The sequence below is a fragment of the Sus scrofa genome, chromosome 1 (assembly GCF_054392235.1).
Source record: "Sus scrofa isolate SSC_HxYL_T2T_F1_AM1 chromosome 1, Sscrofa_HxYL_maternal_Yorkshire_Landrace_v2.0, whole genome shotgun sequence".
Taxonomy (NCBI): Eukaryota; Metazoa; Chordata; class Mammalia; order Artiodactyla; family Suidae; genus Sus; species Sus scrofa.
The window spans coordinates 285,452,817-285,473,596 of NC_139383.1; the positions used below are offsets into that span (position 1 = coordinate 285,452,817).

The 20,780-nt window shown below is 56.4% G+C and overlaps 1 protein-coding gene across 15 annotated transcripts in view; it reads left to right on the forward strand.

Annotated features, from left to right (window-relative positions):
- The first annotated feature begins 391 nt into the window (after positions 1-391).
- The window catches only part of NTNG2 (netrin G2), a 71,487-nt gene continuing 51,098 nt past the window's right edge, over positions 392-20,780 (forward strand). For 4 of the 15 annotated variants that reach the window (XM_084999830.1, XM_084999837.1, XM_084999848.1 and 1 more), the window contains exons 1-2: positions 392-1,539; positions 5,285-6,338. In XM_084999830.1, the coding sequence (XP_084855956.1) occupies positions 6,126-6,338 (213 nt within the window). In that variant the 5' untranslated portion in view covers positions 392-1,539; positions 5,285-6,125. Of the gene's footprint in view, positions 1,540-1,622; positions 2,216-3,969; positions 4,077-4,288; positions 4,385-5,284; positions 6,339-20,780 lie in introns of all 15 variants that reach the window. The other 11 variants (XM_084999818.1, XM_084999870.1, XM_084999769.1 and 8 more) reach the window with 10 other exon arrangements.

A 20,780-nucleotide genomic window follows, 5' to 3' on the forward strand; every position in this document is an offset into this window, starting at 1 on the left:
TGGACCAGTCCCTCCCTCCCTCTCTCTCTGTCCTCAGGCTCTTTGTTCTTGATGCATCCAAATGACAGTGCTGGCTGCCCCAGCGCTGCAGTGAGAACCCACCCAGAGGGAACCAGGAGCACCTGGAAACCGCCCGGCCCCCTGCAAGATGGAGGCAGCTGTCCCCACAGGCCAGGGAGGCAGCCTGGAAGGAAACCTGCAGGGCACTGGAGAGCCTGGGGCTGTCCAGGGATGCCAACTCCACGGCCTCTGCCCTGGCCCCTGCGGGAGTCCTCCGGTGCCCTCCCCCCTTGCTCAGCAGGGAGGGAGGCCTCTCCTGTCCCCCCCAATTCTGCACTCCCTCCCGAGCTGGCTTGGCTTCGTCAAAAGCAGGGCCCGTCAGGGTGGAGGCGGCGATGTGTCAGCTGGTATTCAGGCTCTGGTTGTGCGCTCAGATCGCTCCCCCTCCCCATCTCCCCAAATCCACCCACCCACCCCTTTACCCACTGCTCGGGGCCTTCTGGGTGGCAGCACTTCACAGAGGGAGACGGAGCAGCAGCCCTGAGCCCTTGGCTGTTGCGGGTGGGCGGACTGATTCACCTGGCCCCCTCCCTGGTGTCGATGGGGCAGCCCCCCCACCCATGGGCGCTGGCACCCGGTCAGGCCCCGGGGTTGTGGAAGGGGAAGCTGCAGCCCCGCGGCGCCTGACCCGAGCTGCCTGAGGATGCGCTCTGCGCGCAGGGACCCGCTGGCCCCCGGGCCGGGAGGAGATGTTTAGGCTGCGACCCCCGGGAGCAGGCTCGCTGGCGCGGCCGCCTGCTGGGGCCACCCTGGCCGCGGGCCCGCCGGGACGCCCCTGCTCGCGGCGCCCCTCCCCGGGCCCTGGCGCGTCCCCGGAGTCTCGCAGTATTTCCTTCCTGCACCTTTAAGAAGACCGTTGCTCCGTGGTGGGATGGTGTGTTAAAGCCACACAGAGGAAGTTACGCAGCCCGGATCAGACCGAGAGATAAAAGCCCCGATGGTGACCGTGAGTGATGGCAAGAGGATTTAGCCTCGGCATTAACTTGGAGCGGAGTGCAGGGGGGCCGTGAAGCGCCCCGCCATCTGGCCCGCGACGCGCCGGGGGCATGCCCCGGCGCCCCGACGAGCAGCCGCGAAGCCCACCCGGGCCGGGGGCTGCCCGGCGCCCGAGCGCGGGTCCTCTCCGAGCCGCCCGGGGGGCCCGAAAAGTTTGCACTTGTTAGCGGCGACCTCCCGCTCGGCCCGGGCGGGCGATGCGGGCGGCGCGGGCGGCCCCCTCCCCCGGCCCGCGTCTCCGGGACGGCTGCGGGCGGGCCCCCCGGCGGCCGGAGGGCTCCCCAGCTCCGATCTGACGGTCGCGGCGGCGGCGGCGGCCACAGCGGCAGCGGGAGCGGGAGCGGCGCGGGGAAGGAGCTCCGGCTCGCAGCCCTCCGGCCCTCGCCCCCACCCAGCGCCAGCCAGACGGGGGAGGCAGAGCGCCAGAGGGTGGCGGTCCTCGGCCTCCCGGGTCTCCGCTCCGGGAAGCTGCTCCGAGCCGGGGTAAGGCGGGCGGGGAGAGCCCGGGAGGCGAGAGGGGGGGAGAGAGATGCTGCAGCTTTGCCAGCCTGGTTTCATTTTGATAGGGCTTCGGTGACCATGCAGGCTTTCCCGGGGCCCAGGAGCCACTTAAAGCACCCAGCAAAGGCTCGGATGCAAAAGTTATCTGCTGGCGGCTGTTACTAGCGGAGGGCTGGAGTCGCTTGGAGAGGGGTGTGTGAGTGTGCATTTGTAGCAGCATCTTAAAGGAGTAGCTTGTCTTCCTGGCTGGCTTTCCCCCAGCACGGTCTTTTTGCACCGTGTGTGTGAGTGGTGGGGATGGATGTTGCAAGAATGCCTGGATGTGTTTGCGAAAAGGAAATTAACCCTTCTCTCGCGCCGTTCCCCCACCCCAATTTAACCGCCACCCTTTAGAGCCACCCCCGTTCCTCCCATCTCCTTCCCCTCTCTGGAAACTGGGTATGTGTGAGTTGCACAGAGAAACTCTGCGTTCCAGCGGCGGCTAGAAACTTCCTCCCCGGCGCTGGAGGGGTGGGCTAATGGGAGGGGGATGTGCCTGGACCGGCTTGGGGACAGTGTGGAGTCGACCCTCGAGCTGAGTGGCACGCAGATGGTGGGAGCAGAGACCGGGGAAGGCGGGAAGAGGACCGGTGGGCTCGCAGGGTCCATCCGCTCCGGAGTAAGTTGCCTGCCCGGGGCGTGGGGGGGTGGGGGAGCGGCGGCGGCGGTGGCGGCGGCGGCGGCGGCGGGGTTGCTGCTGGCAGCAGCGCTGGGGGATAAGGATGCAACTAATTCCCGGGCGCTTTGCTCGCTGTCTTCTAATTAAGGGAGGCGGTGCCAAATGGGGGGGGCACCCTCGGTGCCGGCTGGGCCTTTATTAAAGGCGTGATTATTAATTGCTCCCGCAGCTTGCACTCAACTTCGGAAAGACAGAAAGCAACTGCGGGATTGCGGGGCACGTCCCCTTGCGCTGCCCACCCGAAGCGCGGGCTCGACTCCGACCCCCTGGCGTCCGCGGTCGGGGGCTGACTCCGCCCGCCGGTCCCCCGCCCCGGCCCGGGTCGCCCAGCCGAGAGCTCCTGCTCCAGCCCCACCCCCCGCGCTCAACTTTTCGGGGCTCCAGGCCACCGAGAGAGCCTGGGGGGCGCCGGGAGCCACAAAAAGCTCCCGTTCCGGGGCCGTGCGGGGCAGGGGGTCCCCGGCCGCCGGAAACGGGCTGCTCGCTCGGGCGGCGGTGAGCGGGACAACTACTGAACCCGGCCCGGGGTGGGGATGGGCCGGGCTGGAAGGTGACCCCCGCCTGGAGCCGGCTCCCCTTTCCTTCCTGGCCGCCCGCACCACCCCCCGAAGGCTGATTTCACCCCCTTCCGCCGACCCCGCCGGGAAGGGAGAAGGAACTTGGGGGCGGGCTGGGTCCCCGGAGAAGCCCCGAGCGCACCTCTCCAAGGACAACCCCTCCCCCCAACGAGGCTCCGCGGCCACCGAGGCAAGTTTCCCACGAGGCGAGGGCGCAGCCGGCAACTCCAGGGAGGAGCCTGCTTCGAGAAGCCCAGCCAGCTCCGAGAGGCGCTAATTCAATAAGACAGAGAAATCTGAGTTCAGAAATCCTGGTAAAATCTAATTTTCGGGTTTTAATACCCTGGCTATCAGCCCCCCTCGGTTCCTGAGGACTCTTAAAAGAAAATAAAGCGCATTGATTCTATTTGTTCCTGGGAGCTGCAGTTTCTTAATAATATCAGGTGAAGATTTATTTTCCAAGGAGAAAGCGATCCACCGGGATACAACCTCTCACTCTGAAATGTCCCCTACTGGTTTCTCACTCCCTGCTCTCCGCCCGGCTCCTCCGGGGACTCTTGAGTCTTCCTCCCCACCTCCCCCTTTTATTTTTTCTGTTGGGCAAAAACCCGACTGTAATATTCTCTGCTGAGCTCACAATTCCCTTACAATGCCAGCAACACCCAACTGATTGACTAGTTGTAAACACATGTCTCATTCCCCCTTCCCCGGCGGATTTTGTGCTTGCTGGCTTCCCCCCACCCCTTTGCCAGGCAATGCCTGGCAATTTAAACCGACCGAACTGCTAAGAAATGAATAGGTTTGCTAGGCGCGCCGCCACCCTGCTCACCAGGGCCTCCGACCTCGGAGCCTCGGAGCCTCCCTGCCTCCCCCTGCCCACCCTCCAGCATGGTCCAGGCAGGGAGCAGCACGGGTCCTGCGGATCAAGGGAGCCAGCGGCTGGGCCCTCCCTGCCAGCCGCAGCCGCACCCAGGTGTCCCGCACCAGGAGCGCCCTGCCTGTGAGGGAACAGCTGGGAGCCCCGGGCTGGAAGAATTAATTAGGGACGTGCTGTTTTCTGGGCAAAAAACGAAGCTCAGGTAGAGGCTTCCAAACCTTTGCCGACCGCGCTATTTTATTTTTACTACATTTTCTCAGGTTGTAAAAATAGTCTCCAGGCGGGTTCTTTCTGAGAGTTTTCTAGCAAGGAGCACATTCAGGGCCGGGCAGACACTCTCACGCCGCTTCTCTTGAAACAGGCAGAGGTGAGACCGGAACGTCTGTCCCCTTGGCTCCTCTCATCCATCTCCATCAAGAGCCCTTCAGCCAGAGAGAGGGGCAGGGGCCGCCTTAATGCAGATTTATGATTCCCCCAGCCTGGAGCCAGGGGCACAGGCTGGGGACTTCTGGGGAGGTGCTGAGCGGCCGGGCCCCCTTGGGGCAATGTCCACCCCTCCCGGTTTGTCATTTTTGGCAGGAGTGTGTTTGTCTATCTGGATGGAGAATGGAGTTTCGTGGCTGTGTAGTTAACTCCTCAGGACGCTCTAGGTTCAAGGTCTGCAGACGATGGCAGGTGAGAGTCAGGTGAAAGCACCAAGGCTGCAGCAGTTTGGGAATTTAGATGCAATAATTGTCGACACAATAACCAGAATTAATAACTCCGGCGCTTCTCCTGCGACTCATTGTGGTAACCTTTGCCCTACTGGCTAGCATTTTTGGCCAGGATCCCACACTGGCTGGACTCAAATTCTCCTGGTAATTTATCAAGTGCCTGGGAACACATTGCCTTGCTGGAGTCATGTTTTTCGCAATACAGCATTCATCTTAGTTATATCTATTTGGGCTTTTAAATAAGTATTGGTAGCTTAAAATAGTAAAGCCGTAATCATGACGGCGATCTGTTTCCAAACACACCCTCTAAGGATGGCTGCAAAATCTTGGCTTGATCAGAAAATCTAAGAGGACAAATCATTGTCTTCAATGTCCCGAGTTTCTTACAGTTAAAAATTAAACTCACCATTTCAGGGTTTTGGAGAGATATTGTTGGCACCTGGTTGGTAACTGGTGGCCAGCGCATGGACCGCTTTTTTACCTGTACCTGTCCACACAGTCTCATCGACACCTCTCGTTTGCGTTTTCATCTCTGTCTTCGACAGTTTCGACGTTTTGACTTGTCGGGCGTGCTATTTTAAAGCAACCATTCCATCTCGGCTCCTGGGGCTGTTCAAGAAAGTCACTGACCCCAAGCAGGGGCACTTCTGCCGACCCCGACACCCCCATAAATAAGGAGAGAGCGCATCACCTTTTAAATAACGTGCCTGATCTCCAAATGCGCCAACTCCGATATCAATAAAAATAACCCAGTTTCCTCCGAAGGCCTTGCTAATGCAGCCTCATTACTTTGCACATTTTGCCAGAAAAGCTTTTGTTCTTATACGTCTTTATCCCCCCTTCTCTATTTAATTTGTTGCAGGTGTTGTTGCTAATGAGCTCCCTCTTCCCTTCTTACAATGAAAGACAAGCCAGACCCCGGGTACCTGGATGGATTGGGAGCTGAAGTCTCAGAAACTTCCTAATAAGTTGCCACTGGCTACCAGCCAGGGTCAGCTGCCCCCCCCCCCCCATTAGTGCCTGTTCCCCACCAAAGCGGAGCCAAATAAGCTTCTCCCCCGTTAACACCTCAGTAGCTTTGTTATGTTTCAGTCCAGCTGCACAATTGTTGTCACGTTCAGCCCACATGAAAAGAAATCTCTTTTATTGGTCTGAGATGCCGAGTCCAGTCCCGTAGAGGGAACATGTTCGCGGCTAACTGGTAAACCTCCTGATTTTATTTTATCTTTACAACGCAGGCCGGAGGGCTGTTTTGCAGTTGTGTTGAGCACATCACACATTAAGGGCCCTTTAAAGACCTGGATTGATTGGAAGGACAAAAATTAAAAGCAATCTGATCCGGCCTCGTGCCAGATCCCTGAGGATTTTCTCCCTCTCCCGTTTCTAGCCACTGTCACAATTTGAGAGTCTGCCTGATTTGATCAGATTCACCTCTGGGAGAGGTGTGATGCCAAGGTTAGGAGGACACAAAGTTGTGGGCAACTTCTTGATCTGCCCATCAGCAGTCTGAGAAACGCTGGCTCTGAGTTTTCCATATCGGCTTTTTGGAAAAAACAAGTCCCTCGCTGTTTGCAACCTGGCAGTCCCTGGGACATCCGGCCTCCGTCGCCTGGTAGATGTGACATTTCCATGCTGAGGCTGCCTGACCCAGTCGCCGCCTCTCCAGGCCCCCTCCGGGCCGCACCCCTGCGGACTGCGCCGCCATGCTGCACCTGCTGGCTCTTTTCCTGCACTGCCTCCCACTGGCCTCTGGGGACTACGACATCTGCAAATCTTGGGTGACCACGGATGAAGGCCCTACTTGGGAGTTCTATGCCTGCCAGCCCAAGGTGATGCGCCTCAAGGACTACGTCAAGGTGAAGGTGGAGCCCTCGGGCATCACGTGCGGAGACCCCCCTGAGAGATTCTGCTCCCATGTAAGTCGGCCCCCCAGTATTCTGTGTTCTCAGGCCAAGTGGGAGGGGGTCTGGGCCCAACCCTTGGGATGGAGCAGAGCGGGAGGACCAAGGTTGACTTTCCGGCATCTTGGATTGGGACCAGGTCCCTGTCCTACCCTAGAAATCTGCAGAAGGGAAGGCCGCCCTGAGAATGCTGGAGTCACGTGACATCGTGCTTTGCGGTGGGGAGATTCTTGGCCAGGTGATCACTAGATCCTCCCTGCTGGGGAAACCAGAGCAGTCACCGGTCCCTAGCCTTGCAGACAAGCCCCGCCTTCCCTGTCGGAAGTCTGCATCAGGGCAGGCGGGTGAGCAGAGCCCAGTTTGCCAGGTTGCACTCTGACCTCCCTCTGTTCATCCCTTCACGGCACCGCCCCCTAGTCCAGTCCAGCAACCAGATCTGCCAGGCGAGGGCATGCCAAGCACCAAGCTGGCACTTTGCAGGGAAAGCTTTGATAGACGTGCAGAGGGGATTCACAGGGAGGCAGGGAGGGGTCAGACCAGGCTGCACGCTGTGGCAGGTCCTACTCCATCACTATGCTCGAAGTCACTGGTCAAGTCCGGGGAAGGCAGACTTTCAGGTGCTGTCACCTGAGGCCCTAGTTAGAGGAGGATAGGGTCCGAGAACCGTGGAGATGTCAACACTCAAGTCACCTTAACAGCAGCAGTAACAGTGGTGGGGATGGTTTATGGGAGCCTCCCAGTGGGCGGGCTAAGAGTCATTCCACAGAATGCTTCTGTGGGGGTCAAGTAGATTCAGGGGTGGGCCCTGGACTGGTGGCCTCTCTGGGCCTCGGTCCATCATCTGTAAAGTGAACCCACTGGTAACACAGACCGGGTCGCTCTAAGGAGTGAGCAAATTCACACTAAACTGCTCAGAATAGGGTCTGGCACAGAGCAAGAGCCCTTCGATAGCAGTTATTATCATTCCCATTGTACAGATGGAGCAACTGAGGCCCAGAGTCACAGCCCAGGAAGTGGTGAAGCTGTGATTCTTCAAGGGCCTGGCTCCAGAGTCACTGAGTTAATTTGCCTCCCTGGAGGTGCTTTCCCACTGGAAAGAGCTCCGCAGGCCAGGGCAGGGCAGCCAGGCTGCAGGAGCTGACGGGAGGGGCTCAGTGTCATCCTTGTGTGGCTACTGTGTCCTGGGGGAGCCTTCAGGGCTCTGGGTTTATGGCTAGATGGAGCAAGAGTCCCCCCCGGGCTCCCGAGGACATCTTAGTCCTGTGGGGCACTTTGGTCCTAACCTAGAGCAGTTAGCCTGGGAAGATACGTTCCCGCATGGACAGGAGGCTGTCACTGTGGGTGGTGGCTGGGCTGGCAGGTGCCAGCTGGGGAGGGACAGGGGAGGGATGGAGAAGGCAGCACAGGGCCAGGATCTGGAGACTGGATAATCCGCGGGGATCACTGTCCTGGAGACCGCGGGGCTTCTCTGGCTCAGGGGCGGGCAAGGGGGTCACCCTCTGAAGGTCAGGGGCAAGGCCAGTGTTGGAGGACCCCAGCTCTGAGTCCACCCCGCAGGCTGGCCAGCCACCCCAGCTCATGGAAGGACCTCTCCACACAGTCCCTGAGCAGTCAACTGCTGCCTCTTGTATTAGAGTCTCAACTGTATTTCTTCTTTTAAATATTAATCATTGTCTTAATGTGCTGGGGAAAGGGGCATGGGGCAGGGCAGCGAAGTCATAAAACCCTGGACCAGCTTCTGGTCAAGGCTCGAAGGGTAGCACTGACCCCCAAATGCCAGGCCGAGGCCCTCTCCTGGCCGAAGCTGGCTCAGGATGCCCTTGGCCCTGGACCTCTGCCCTGCCCCCACTCTCGCAGACAGAACCCAGTGCAGCTGCGGGAGTCGGGTGGTCACCCCCCCACAGCCCTGATGCTGTCCAGGATGTGTCCTTAGGCCCTGGGCTCTGAAAGGAGCTTTTGTCCCCTTCTTCTCCTCCCCTGGGAAGAGCAGCGGGGGCCGCGGCAGGGGGTGGGAACAGCATCTCCGCCACCCTCCGCCTAGGTGGGCCCTCAGTGTCCCGACACCTGTCTGATGAACTTAAATATTTCATTACGGGCTGCCATCCGGCTCTGCCTTTGATTACAAATGTGCAGCCCACGAGCATGGGGATGCTGCCTCGGCGGCTTCTGCGGGGAGGAGAGGGTCGCATCCAGATGGATTCGGGTTCTGCGCGTGTCTCATTAAATCTCTAGGATGCTCTGAGGTGGGTCATGTTCTAATCCCATTTTAGGGATTAGAAAGTGTTGGCTAAATCCTGCCAAGGTCATTCCGTCTAGAGGGCAGGCTGGGAACCTGTGCTTGGTCAGGGCCCCTGCTGAACACACCAGGCTGCTCGGCCTTCACTACCCCAGCTGCAGTCAAGTAGAGATAAATGATACCGTAGGTGTGTAGGATACAGTCCAGCCCCTGGTGTTCGGGCACGTAGTAGGTACTCAGTGTGCGCTAGCTTATTATTGTTGCTGTTTTGCCCTCGGGAGTGTCCCTGCCTTTGCTTAGCCTCTCTCCAGCCCGAGGACACCAACGCCCTGTATTCCTAGACTCACGGCAGCAGGCGGTGGATGTGCGGTCCGGAGGCTTAAACTCCTCCAGCCACGGGTGGTGGTATTAACCAGCCGCCAGGGGGCGCCCTAGCAGTACCCAGGCGGCCCACTGCCCCTTGAGCCTCACAATTGCCCAGCGGGCCCCTGTTTCCTGGCACCCCTCCTGCCGCAGGTGTTGGGCCTGTCCCAACATCCATCCGACCAGAGCGTGAGCCCCGGAGCACCCTGAGGGTGCAAGAGGGGACGAGGGGCAACAGCCCCTTTCAGGGTTCGGGGTCCAGACCCTCTCCCCGCCGCTGGGCTTTTTCGTCCTTCTGCAAGGCCACCTGAGAAGGGAATTGTAAATTCCAGCTTGGTGAGGAAGGGGAGGGGGGAGGAAGACCAAGATAAATGAATAAATAAAAACCTATTGGCTCTAAATGCACAATGAGAATTAATAGGGCTGAGCTCTCAAGCAAGGATTCTTGGGCAAGGGCAAAATTTCAACGAGGGCTGCGGGAGAAGGCAGGCGGCCCCCTCCCCCAGACTCCTCCCAGAGCAGCACCGGAGGAGGCGTCTCTGCTCCTCGCAAGACCCCTTCGGGATGGGGAGGGCACTGCTCGGTGTGAGGACCAGCCCCGCAGCTTCCAAAAGAGCCCTTCGTTGCCCACCAGCCACACACGCTGCCGTGGAAGCAAGGGAGAAACCCTTTCCTTGTGCCAGAAGCTAACCCTAGAGCCTCAGGAGGGAGATGCTGAGGAAAGAGGGCGGGGGACACAGGCCAGGCAGGTGGTGTTTAAAGCGATCCTACAGAAATTCCCTGGGGGTGCAGTGGGTTAAGGATCCGGTGTGGTTGCCGTGGCTCCCGGCCCTGCTGTGGCAAGGGTTCAATCCCTGGCCCGTAAACTTCCGCATGCCATGGGCGTGGCCAATAAATAAATAAAGTGATGTTACAGTTCATTCCCCCCTTGCTACCCAAGTGCAGTCCTTGGACTGGCCCAGTTAGAAATGCAGACTCTTGGGCCCCTCCCCAGACCCGCGGAGCCGGAAGCTGCATTTTAACAAGCAATCCGGATGCCTGGAAAGCACCAGGGGGGAGCACTGTTCTGCAGAAGCCACCAGTGAGAGTGAAAACCTATTGATGACAGGCAGGCAAGAGACCTGTGGTTCCCTTGGGATCTTTGCAGCCTAAGGGGGACGTCGCTGCTGAGGGAGAAAGGCAAAGAGCAGGAGGATTCTGGGGCCTGGGAGTAAGCTCAGATTCCTGAATGTTGGAGACCCCAGTGGAAGGTTCCAGAAAGGAGGGGCAGTAGTCTGACAAGAGCCACAGGCCCGGAATCTAAAGACCTGAGCTCGCATCTCAGCTCTGCTGCTTGTGGGCTGGGTGATCCGTGGCAGGTCTTCCAATCCTCCGAGCCTCAGTTTGCCCATCTGTAGTGGGAGGTGTGCTGGCTGCCTTGCCTGCCTCTCCCGCATCCTGGGAGAAGGGAGTGTCTCTCTCGGAATATCTCGGGGCACGTTCTCTTCCAGTGTGAGGCTTCGGTGGTGGCGTTGATCCAGTCTTGATCGCTTGGACATCTTCCACGGCGAAATGGGTGATGGGGAAACGCTTTATCCAAGGAGGCTTTAGCACACAGGGCGCCTGGGTCTTGGACCCAGAGATGGCCGTGAAGTCGCGTCTTTGAGCACACATCTTCCTCAGAACCTGCTGTCCTTTCTCGGTACCTCCCTTTACCGGGATGCAGAGTCGGTGACCCCCCATCCCTCCCCCGGGGGTCTGCTTGGCTGATTACTGCAGCCAGCAGGTGGGTTCTGGAGGCCTCAAGCCCCTCCCCACCATCATGTTGAATGCCACGTGCAGAATCAAGGTCACGGATGCCCCGCTTCCTGCCAGACCTCGATGAAACGTTTCTGTTTCTGTCCCCGGTCCTGAGCTCACCAACCCCCCGGCTCTTCACTCTGTGTTCTGGCCCCAAACCCGCAGGGGAGAGCCTGGGAACACCCCTCCCCAGGCACAGCTAGGAGGGGGAGGGGAGAGAACTCTTGCAAAGCCAAGTAGACGACGGGAGAAACATGGCAGACATTGAGGGTGGCACGTAACTCGCTCCGAGTGGGTGAGACGGAGACCTACTGCTCCAGGCTCTGAAAAAGGAGGAGGGTGCCCCCCACCCCAGCTTCCTCGATCCCCTCACCAGGAAATTTCCCACCCCCTTGCCTTTGCCGGAGCTGCCTCCTCCACCGTGAACACCTTCTTGGCTTCCTTCATCTCCAAGGCTTGCGTGTTTACCTGGATAATCCAGGTTCATTTTTCGAGGTTTGGGTTGGACCCCACCTCCTCCAGGAGGCTCTCTCTGAATCCCTAGCCCAGGTGGGTTAAAAGGCCTCATCTGGTCACAGCCCTGCTCATGCTTGTGGCCCAGTGACTGAGAGCTCAGACCCCCCGGGGGCAGAGAGGTAGAAGTTGTGATCCTGTGCTGTGTGACCTTTGGCATTAGCTTAACCTCTCTGAGTCTCCTTTCCTTAAATAGGACCATGGGTTCAATACACAAAGGGGACTGTCCTGAATGCACAGTAGATGCTCAATCCATGCTAGTTGATCCTCCTGATATTTGCTTCCCCCGGGACTGTGAGCTCCTCAGAGGCAGGGCTGCCTTGTTCAGCTTTGCCTCCCCCCTCTCTGCTCAGTCCCTGCTCCGTAGGCGTTCACTGAGCCAGTGCATGGGTGGGTGGAAGGACAGTGTGATCCAGGAAGTCTTCTTGGAGGAGGAGAGATGAGGGCTGAGACTTACAGGAAGAGCTAGGGTTTTGATCAGAGCAGAGGAGGCACCCATAAGCCTCTGCTTCTTTCGAGTCCCTGTTCTGTGGGATTTTTGATCAGAGGACACCAGGAGGCCTGCACAGCTCCTCCTTAAGCGGGAAGTGACTTCGGAACCTGAGTTTCACCCAGCCCTTCGTTAAAGCCGCTCAATCTCTTGAAACGCCCGAGGCAGGGCCCAGCCTGGGACAAGAATAGTTCCATGTGTGACATCTTGTGGCTCAGTGCAGTCTCCTTCCTGGGGAGCGGACAAGTGACAGGATGGGGGCAGCAGTGCCTGCAGGAGCCGGGGCCCCCACAGGGCAGAGCCTGGCCTCTTACTTCTCTTAAGAGAATGGGTTTGGGTGCAGACATCCAGTGGAGAGTAGTGGGCAGAGTCCCTGGGGTGCGAAGGAGAAGGGAGAAGGCCGGGGGGGGCATCTTTCCAAAGAGGGTCAGAGACTTAGAGGTTCTAGAACTTTCCAGCTTATACACCCTCCCATCCCTAGGCTTGTCCGCCTCTTCTGTCTCTACATTCCCAGCCCTGACTTTTTTTTACATGTATATTCATTTTTCTCCTCTAATGCACATATTAGCACAAGCTGCCTCAAATCCCACGTGTGATTAGGCGGGGGATGGATGATGGATGGACGGACAGGCAGGCTACACCGGAGTGGATGAGAACCTGCAGGTTGGGAGGGAGCTGAAAAGAGTGCCAACTCATCCTGCCCCTTCTGGGCTGTGGGACTCTGGATAAGTCCCTGGTGCTCTGAGCCTCGATTTTCACATCTGAAAATGGGACGATACTAGACACGACCTCCAAGGAAGGTTGTAGGGATGAGATCAGACAAGGCACATGAAGCCCTCAGCTGGGTGCCTGGCACAAAATAAATTTTCCAAAAAAGGCTTTTGTTTTGTTTTTTTCTTCCCCATCCTAGAATTTAGCTTGAGAGACAAAAGGAGTAAAAGTAGGAGTTCCTGTCGTGGCATAGTAGTTAACGTATCCGACTAGGAACCATGAGGTTGTGGGTTCGATCCCCGGCCTCGCTTAGTGGGATAAAGATCCGGCATTGCCGTGGGCTCTGGTGTAGGTCACAGACGCGGCTCGGATCCTGTGTTGCTGTGGCTGTGGTGTAGGCCGGCAGCTACAGCTCTGATTGGACCCCTAGCCTGGGAACCTCCATTTGCCACAGGTGCGGCCCTAAAAAGACCAAAAAAAAAAAAAGGAGTAAAAGTAAAAAATAACAGAAGAGCCTATTAGGGAGTTCCCGTCATGCATGGCTCAGTGGTTAATGAATCTGACTAGGAACCATGAGGTTGCTCAGTGGGTTAAGGATCCAACGTTGCCGTGAGCTGTGGGGTAGGTCAAAGATGCAGCTGGGATCCTGCATCACTGTGGCTGTGGCTGTGGCTGTGGTGTAGGCTGGTGGCTGTAGCTCCGACTAGACCCCTAGCCTGGGAACCTCCATATGCCGTGGGTACGGCCCTAGAAAAGACAAAAAAAAAAAAAAAGAAGAAGAAGAGCCTATCAGCCAAGCATGTCAGGCGGGGTAGAGTCAATTCCCACAGCGTGACAGGAGACAAGAGCATGTGGAAACAGGGAGGGGACAAGGCACTCCACCTCCATCAAAGCCCCCTCCCCGCCCCCGTATGCCACTGTTCTATTGGGTGGATGCCTGGGCCAAGGCTCTCCAAGATCCGCTAAATGGAGCTGGGATTCAGCCTTCCTCTGCCTGGCAGGGAGGGATGAGGTCCAGGGTGTCAGGGAGGTGGGGAATGGTGGGTAGGCAGGGACCCCAGGGTGCCCACAGGGCATGGAAGTCCTGAGCCATGAGAATAGAACCGAGCTTGGCAGGCTCAAAGAAGCAGGTGCCAGGCTGAGGCCCCTCACCCTCAGTGCCCAGCCGTCACCGCCCCAGGAACAGGGTCCTGGCTGCAAAGCTCTGTTCCTGTCACACAGCCCAGGACCTGGCCAGGGTCCACCTGGCCCACAAGGATGCCCAGCTCCTTGATGGGACCAGAGTGGTGAGGGCAGTGGGAAACGGCAGATGATGCCTGGTTCTGTTCGGCTTTGGGTTGCAGGTTCTAATTTGTTTTTCATCACAGCAGATTTGCTTAAATAAATGAAAATGTGTTTCTAATTCCCCAAGCATCCACCAACTGCGGGGGGCGGGGCTGGGGAACGGGCGGGAGGGGGGCATCCTGTCAGAGTAGAATGAGCAGGAGATGGAAACTGGGTGTGCTGGGCCCCAGCAAAGCCTCCCCGCTGCTGAGACACCAGGCCGAACCCCCTTAGACTCAGTTTCCCCAACTATGACGGATGGGGTTTGGCTAGACTCATCAGTTCGTCCAGCGTCCTGGGTGACTGCAGGTACAGTCTTGGAGCTTGGAGAAGTCCATGCTGGGGTTTAGCCTTGGTCACTGTCAGTCAAAACGGGGGGACTCCAGTGCAAATAGAGGGGTTTGGAGCACGTGTCTTGTGCTCAGTAGAGCACTAGGCTTTTTTTTTTTTTTTTTTCCAAGTTCAAAATCTCTTCATTATAGTATTCTATTGAAGGAAAATCAAAACAAAGAAAAAGCCAAGTGCTAAAAATGTAATGCTTCATCATATCGTTTCTCCCTGGTTTCTGCCTCTAAATCCTTTTTCATTTTTTTTAATTGAGATGTAATTCACATATGACACTGTATTTGGTGTGGAGCATAATGATGCGATACAGGTACAGATCGCAGCAGGATGACCGTGGTTAAGTTTAGTTAATATCTATGCCCAGTTGCAGTTTCTTTTCCTGCGAAGACATTCTTTAAAATATTTTTTAAATTAAAAAATTGAGCTGGCGATAGTCACGGAACATGAAATTAACCATTACATTTTGTTTAATTGGGGTAAAATATATGGGACATTCAATTTGCCTTTTGGACCATTTTTAAGTGTACAGTTCTGTGGCTAAGTGCATTTAGCACGCTTACGATGTCATGCCACCACCACCCCATCGGGTTCTAAGACATTTTCATCCCCTGAAAGGAAACGCCGTCTCCATCAGCAGGCATTCCCTCATCTTACCTCCCCCAGTGTTGGCAAGCACTGGTCTGCTTTCTGTCTCTTGCATTTGCCTAGTCTAGACATTTCGTGTCAATGGAATCATACAGCGTGTGACTTCCTGTGTCTGGCTCCCTTCACTCAGCATGATGTTTTCGAGTTTCCTCCATTTCATAGCATGAATCAGTCCTGCATTCCTTTTGATGGCTGAGTAATATTCCACAGTGTGTTCTCCCACATTTTGTTGATCCATGCATCAGTTGATGGGCATTGGGGTTGTTTCCACTTTGGGGCTATGATGAATAATATCATCACGAGCATTTAGGGACAAGCGTTTGCGAGGACATAAGTTTTCATTCCTTTTGGGTCTATACCTCAGAGTGGCATTGCTGGGTCCTTTGGTAATTTTATATGTAAGTTTTTAAGGAACTGTCAAACTGTTTGCAGAGCAGCTGTGCCGTTTGACATTCCTACCAGCTCTGTACAAGATTTCCAACTCCTCCGCATCGTTGCCAATACTTGTTATTTTCGGACTTGGGTTTTGGGTTTTTTTTTTTTTATTTTAATGGCTAACCTGGTTGGTGTGAAGTGGTACCTCCGTACGATTTTGATTTGCATCTCCCTAATGACTAACGGTGCTGGGCATTATGGGCTCATCAGCCATTTGTGTATCTTTGGAGAAACATATTCTACTCCTTTGCCCATTTTTTCACTGGGTTGTCTTTTTGTTGTTGAGTTGTACATGTTCTTTATATATTCTGGATACTAAATCCCTATCAGATATATGATTTGCAAATATTTCCCCCTTCTACAAATAATCTTTGACTTTCTTGATTGTGTCTTTAATGCACTTCTTTTTTTATTTCAGAGAAGTCTAATTTATCCTTTTTTTTTTTTCCCTTGTGCTTTTGGTATCATGTCTGAGAAACCGTTGCTAAATGCAAGGTCGTGAATGTTTACCTCTATGTTTTCTTCTAAGACTTTTATAGTTTTAGCTTTTTGATTTAGAACGTTGGTCCCTTTCGAGTTAATTTTCGTATATGGTGTAAGACAAGCAACCGACTTCATTCTTTTAGATGTAGGTCTTCACTTTTCCCAGCACCATTTGTTGAAAAAACTGTTCTTTCCCCATGGAATGGCCTCGACGTCTTTGTTGAAAATCAGTTGACCGTAGAGGTATGGGTTTATTTCTGGACTCTCAAATGTATTCCACTGAGGCACTGAGCGCTCTATATGCAGTTCTGCATTAAGTCCTCCCAAATATCCCGCATGGTGGAAACTGCCTTTATCTTGTGGCCCCATTTGACAGATGAGAAAACTGAGACCTAAATCCTGAGGCCAAGTCCAGGCTCAAATTTAGACTAAGTCATTCAACCACTATCTCATGTGAGGCCCAAGCAGGGAGGAAGCTCAAATGCTCACCCCCCACTTCCCTCCCTCTCTATCCCACCCCTATTCTTTCCTCTCCCCCCCCCACCCCTGTCCCACCTGAGATGAGATGTTAACCATGATTCCCAGAAGAGGGTAGGGGGGAGGGAGGCTGTTGTGACCTGTGACCTCTCCGGTCTCCAAATGTCTCCTCTCCTGCTTCCACTCCCCCCACCCCCGCCCACTCATCAAGACACCAGATTCTGTGTCTCCATCTTTGCTGCCCAGGCTGTGCTTGCACAAGAAAGGCTGGTGGCAAATACCCCCCAGGCAGACAGTGCGATTTGGAAGGGGTCTTAGAGGTTATCTGAACCCCAGGAACCCCAATATCTATAAGCAAACAACAGCAGAACCGACTCCTCAGCGGGAGGCAGGGGCCTGGAACCTGGCGGCAAACACCCTCTGCCCTGACCCCTCCAAGTCCTAGGGCGCCTGTGACCACAGTAGGAAACCACTGAAACAGTCCCGCTTCTGTCCCATTTCCCACACGGGGAAACAGAGGCCCAGCATGAGGGAGTGACTTCCTTGGGCCTCCGTGAGGGGACGGCAGACCCAGGCCATGGGCACTCCCAGAAGAGTGGACTGGAGCCCTGGGGACATGCGGCCTCCACACCAAGTCCCTGTCCACCTAATCACGTCCTGGATCTGACAGCACGTGGTGGCCTTTGCTGGGGGATGTGGGACACCTGCCTGAAAGCCATCTGCAGCCAGCAGGTGCCGGAGCTACCTTCAGGGTAGGTGTGGCCATAAGGTTCAAGTTTGCTCTCTGGTCTGCCCGGGGGGCTCACACCTGTGTGTAACCCCTGGTGATCCGGCCCTGCTCGCAGCTGGCTCTCACAGGCCCTGGGGATTCTAGGTCTTTGCCTCAGACCCGCCTCCACCCCCGCAAACTCTGACCGTCCTGGCTGTGGCAGCGCCGTGAAAGGTGGACCAGAAGGGGAGGTCATGGCACGCGGGTGAGGCCAGAGGGGAGGCAGGATGCTGGGTGGAGGATTAGGGATCAGAACAAAGTCAGCATGGACAGTCCCCCTCTATGATGTGCGTGCGGTCCAGCCCCCGCCCTCCGCTGGGAGCTTCAAGGAGCAAGAGCCAGGAATCCACACCTGCACGAATCACCACTTGCTGGAGATTCTCCCACCCGCTCTATCGGAGGCCTCCCTGTGAGCCCGGCGTCCTGCAGAGCACTCTGTGTGAGGCATCTGCGTTCTGTCCACAGCAGTGGGATGGGTGTGTAGCCAGTGAGGAGAGGGAAGCGCAGAGAGGTGGAGAGACCGACCCAAGTTTGCACAGCAACTTGACCACTGTGCCATCCTGCCTTGTCCGAAGTCTGGATGGCCGTCCTCGGGGACCCGGGATTTTGAGGTGCAGCCACAGAGGGGTCACCTCCCTTCTCAGGGTCTCCTTGATAGGAAGGAATTAAACACACCCTTGCTTGTGGATCCCTCCAGATTGAAATCCGGGGCTGTCTGGAGCTGCCCCTCCTCTTCAAGGGCTCCTGGCATCCTTCTCCCCCAGCACAGTCTGTCCTGGGGCCTTTGGGACCATTTGGGCCCCTCTCTTCCTCAGTCCACTCCCTCTGGCTGCCTGGGTCATTTGTCCACTTGACTCCAAGTGTCGCCCAGGGAAATAAAAGGAAATGAAACACAGCCAAGGCACTGCCCCTTGGTGAGAGCGGAAGCCCATGGCTGGGAAAATGAGAGATGGAGCCTTCGGGTCGCCCTCAGCGCCCCCATCAGCCACGGCAGTGCCTGCCTCTGCCCGAGCCCACAGAAAGTGCACGGTGCCCCCTTCAGGGACTGCGGGCTCTCAAATTGTTCCCTCTGTCTGGGGAAATCGAGAGACGGCAAAGGCAGGTGACAGTAGAAGAAGCCAGCTGGCCAAAGGGTACACCGTCTCTGTCCCTGTCCCCCACCCCGCCCCCGCAAGGCACCAACCAAAAGCCCATTGCCGGCAGCTCTGGGTCTGGGATCCTGGGGACCTGGCTCCTCGCTAGATTGGCTGCCAGGAGCCTGGAGACCATGGGTCTCCACCCACTTTGGGTTGTAAATTTCCTGCTTTCACTGGAAGAGGTTGTGTATTCAACCTCCCAACTCCACTGCCTTCCTAGATTTTGCTTCTGGCTTTGGGGACTTTCAAGCTTAAACAGAGGGAGAGGCACGAAGAGAGCAATAACTGGAGTTCCCATTGTGGCACAGTGGGTTAGGAATCCAACTGCAGCAGGTCGGGTCTCAGTGGAGGCACAGGTTCGATCCCTGGCCTGGCACAGGGGGTTAAAGGATCCAGCATTGCCACAGCTGTGGCATAGGCTGCAAGTGCAGCTCAGATTCAGTCCCTGGCCTGGGAACTTCCATGTGCCATGGGTGCGGCCATAAATTTTTTTAAAAAGAGAGAGAACAATTATCTGCCAGGCACTTGAGGACCCGGAGGGGACAGGCGAGGGCAGGACACCAACCTAAACCTCAAAACCCCAACCACAAAACCCCAGAGCAGGGTCTCCTACCATAAGGGGATCACAGCCCCCTTGAGAATCCATGGTTCTCTGCCTAGAACAACACACACACACACACACACACACACACACACACACACACACACACACACACACACACACACACAGTTGCAAACATTTGCAGGGCTTCTCAGACCACCCCGAGTCCACCTGTAAGCCCGTTTGCATCCTTAAGCTCAGGAAGATCACTGTTTGTCTTCTGGTCCTGCTGTCTGAGGATTTTCCTGATCCTCCTCAGCCCAGCGACAACTTCCATGTATGGAGCACCTACTGTATACCAAGCACCTGACCTGAAGTAGTAGCTCATTGAACCTTTCCAGAACGCCTACAGCAGGTCCTATATTTATACCCATATACCTGAGGCTCAGAGAGGTCAAACCACTTGCCCAAAGTCACACAGCTTCCAAGCAGTGGAGCCTAGTACCTCTAAGCTGGACCCAGTGCCTAACTCCTCACCAGGCTGCTTAGTGGACCAGAGGCGCTGAGTGTCTCCCAGGATAGACTGAGGCGGTCGTTGTGACTCTGGGCAAGTGTGTGCGTGCTCGCACGTACGCGTGGCCCTTTGTGGCGGGGGAGTGCGCTGACCCTGCCTGTCCCCCTCCCCAACACCCCGTCAGCCTGTGGAGGGGGGCTGGAGAGGAGCGATGGGAGTGTTTACTGCCCGCCTCTGCCCTTTGAGACATGACGGAGTCGGCTAATCCACTTAGTTGATAATTCACTTATTTCATGTCTATTTGGCAGCGCGCAGGCTCCCACGCACCAGCTCCGGGGAAGGCGAGATGGCTTTGCCTGGAGGAATCCGATCTGTTTTTCTGGGGAAGGAGTGGGAAAAAAATACACCCAAGAATGGACAATAATGGACCTAAAAATAGAGGGTGAGGGGAGGCAGGTGGGGAGCGAAGCCTCAGCCTTCTCCTGGGCTTCTCTGCCTCCACAGCATCCCCCTACCCACGTGGGGTCCCCAGGGGGCAGGCTGCCCCCCATCCCAGGAAGAGGGTAGGAAAGGGCGAAGGGTAGGGAAGGGGGCTGAAGAGCGAGGCGCCACCCCAAGACAAGTGTCCTATCGCAGGGTCCTCCGGGCTGTGGCCTTGACCTTGGCTGCACATTGGTGTGTCCTGGGAAACCGTAACCACTGATGCCCAGAAAGGGTGCTACTCCAAGGGTCTGACATGATTGGTCTAGGGGGCCCCAGCTCCTGCGGGCTCTCTGGGACGGGCCTGGCGGAGGATTTATTCAAGCTCCCCAGGGGGTGTGGGGTGCAGTCAAAGCTCAAGAACCAGCATTTCTTTCCCGGGGCTGCACTGGGTCCCTTGCATCTCTAAACATCTTGCCTTTTAATCTTCAGCATCTTTTTTCTTTGATTTAAAGACCAGAAGGGGAGTTTGCTCTCCGAATCCTTTCTTACTCTGACTGCAGGCGCCTTCTCCTTGCTCTGCTGCAGGGCCCTGAGGGGTGCTGGCCCCCCGCCTTACCCTTTGTTCCAGGTTCTTAACCTCTCTTTCTGGAAGGAGTCTGCCTGGCCAGAGTCTGGGCTTTCCCTGTGGCTGCTAAATGTCAAGGCTGCCCGCTGGCTCCGGGCCTCCCCTTTGGCCTTACCTCCTGCTCCCCACCAGGCTCCTGGCCCGGCTGAGTGCATTAACCCCTCTCTCCCTGCAGCTCCTGCATGTCTGATCTGGCCCTTTGCTTGATCCTTCTGCATGGAGCATCCCCCTTCAGCCCGGTTGGATCTTCCTCCACCTGTCTGTCCAGAGCCAGCCCACCCATCCTTCTGGGCCTGTCCTTCTGAAATCCTGCCTCCTCCAAGAAGCCTTCCTGACCTTCCCAGCCAGTTCCCCTCCTGGCTCATCATCCATGCCATTCTCTGGGGGTCACGGAAGAGTGGTCAACGCTCCCAAAAGGGTTAGAGTGCCCAGGTTACCGCAGGTGTGACCTTGAGCCACAGTCCCCTCACCTATAAAGCAGGGATGATGGTGGCAGCTGGGCTGGCATCATAGCACAGGTGGTCCTTGTTTGAATTTTCGGTACCTGGCTCCCCAACCTGGTCGGGCATCAGAGTCACTGCAGGGATTTTAACAACTGGTTGATCGGTTGGTTCACTTTCAATCTGGAACAGAATTTCTGCTCTCGGGG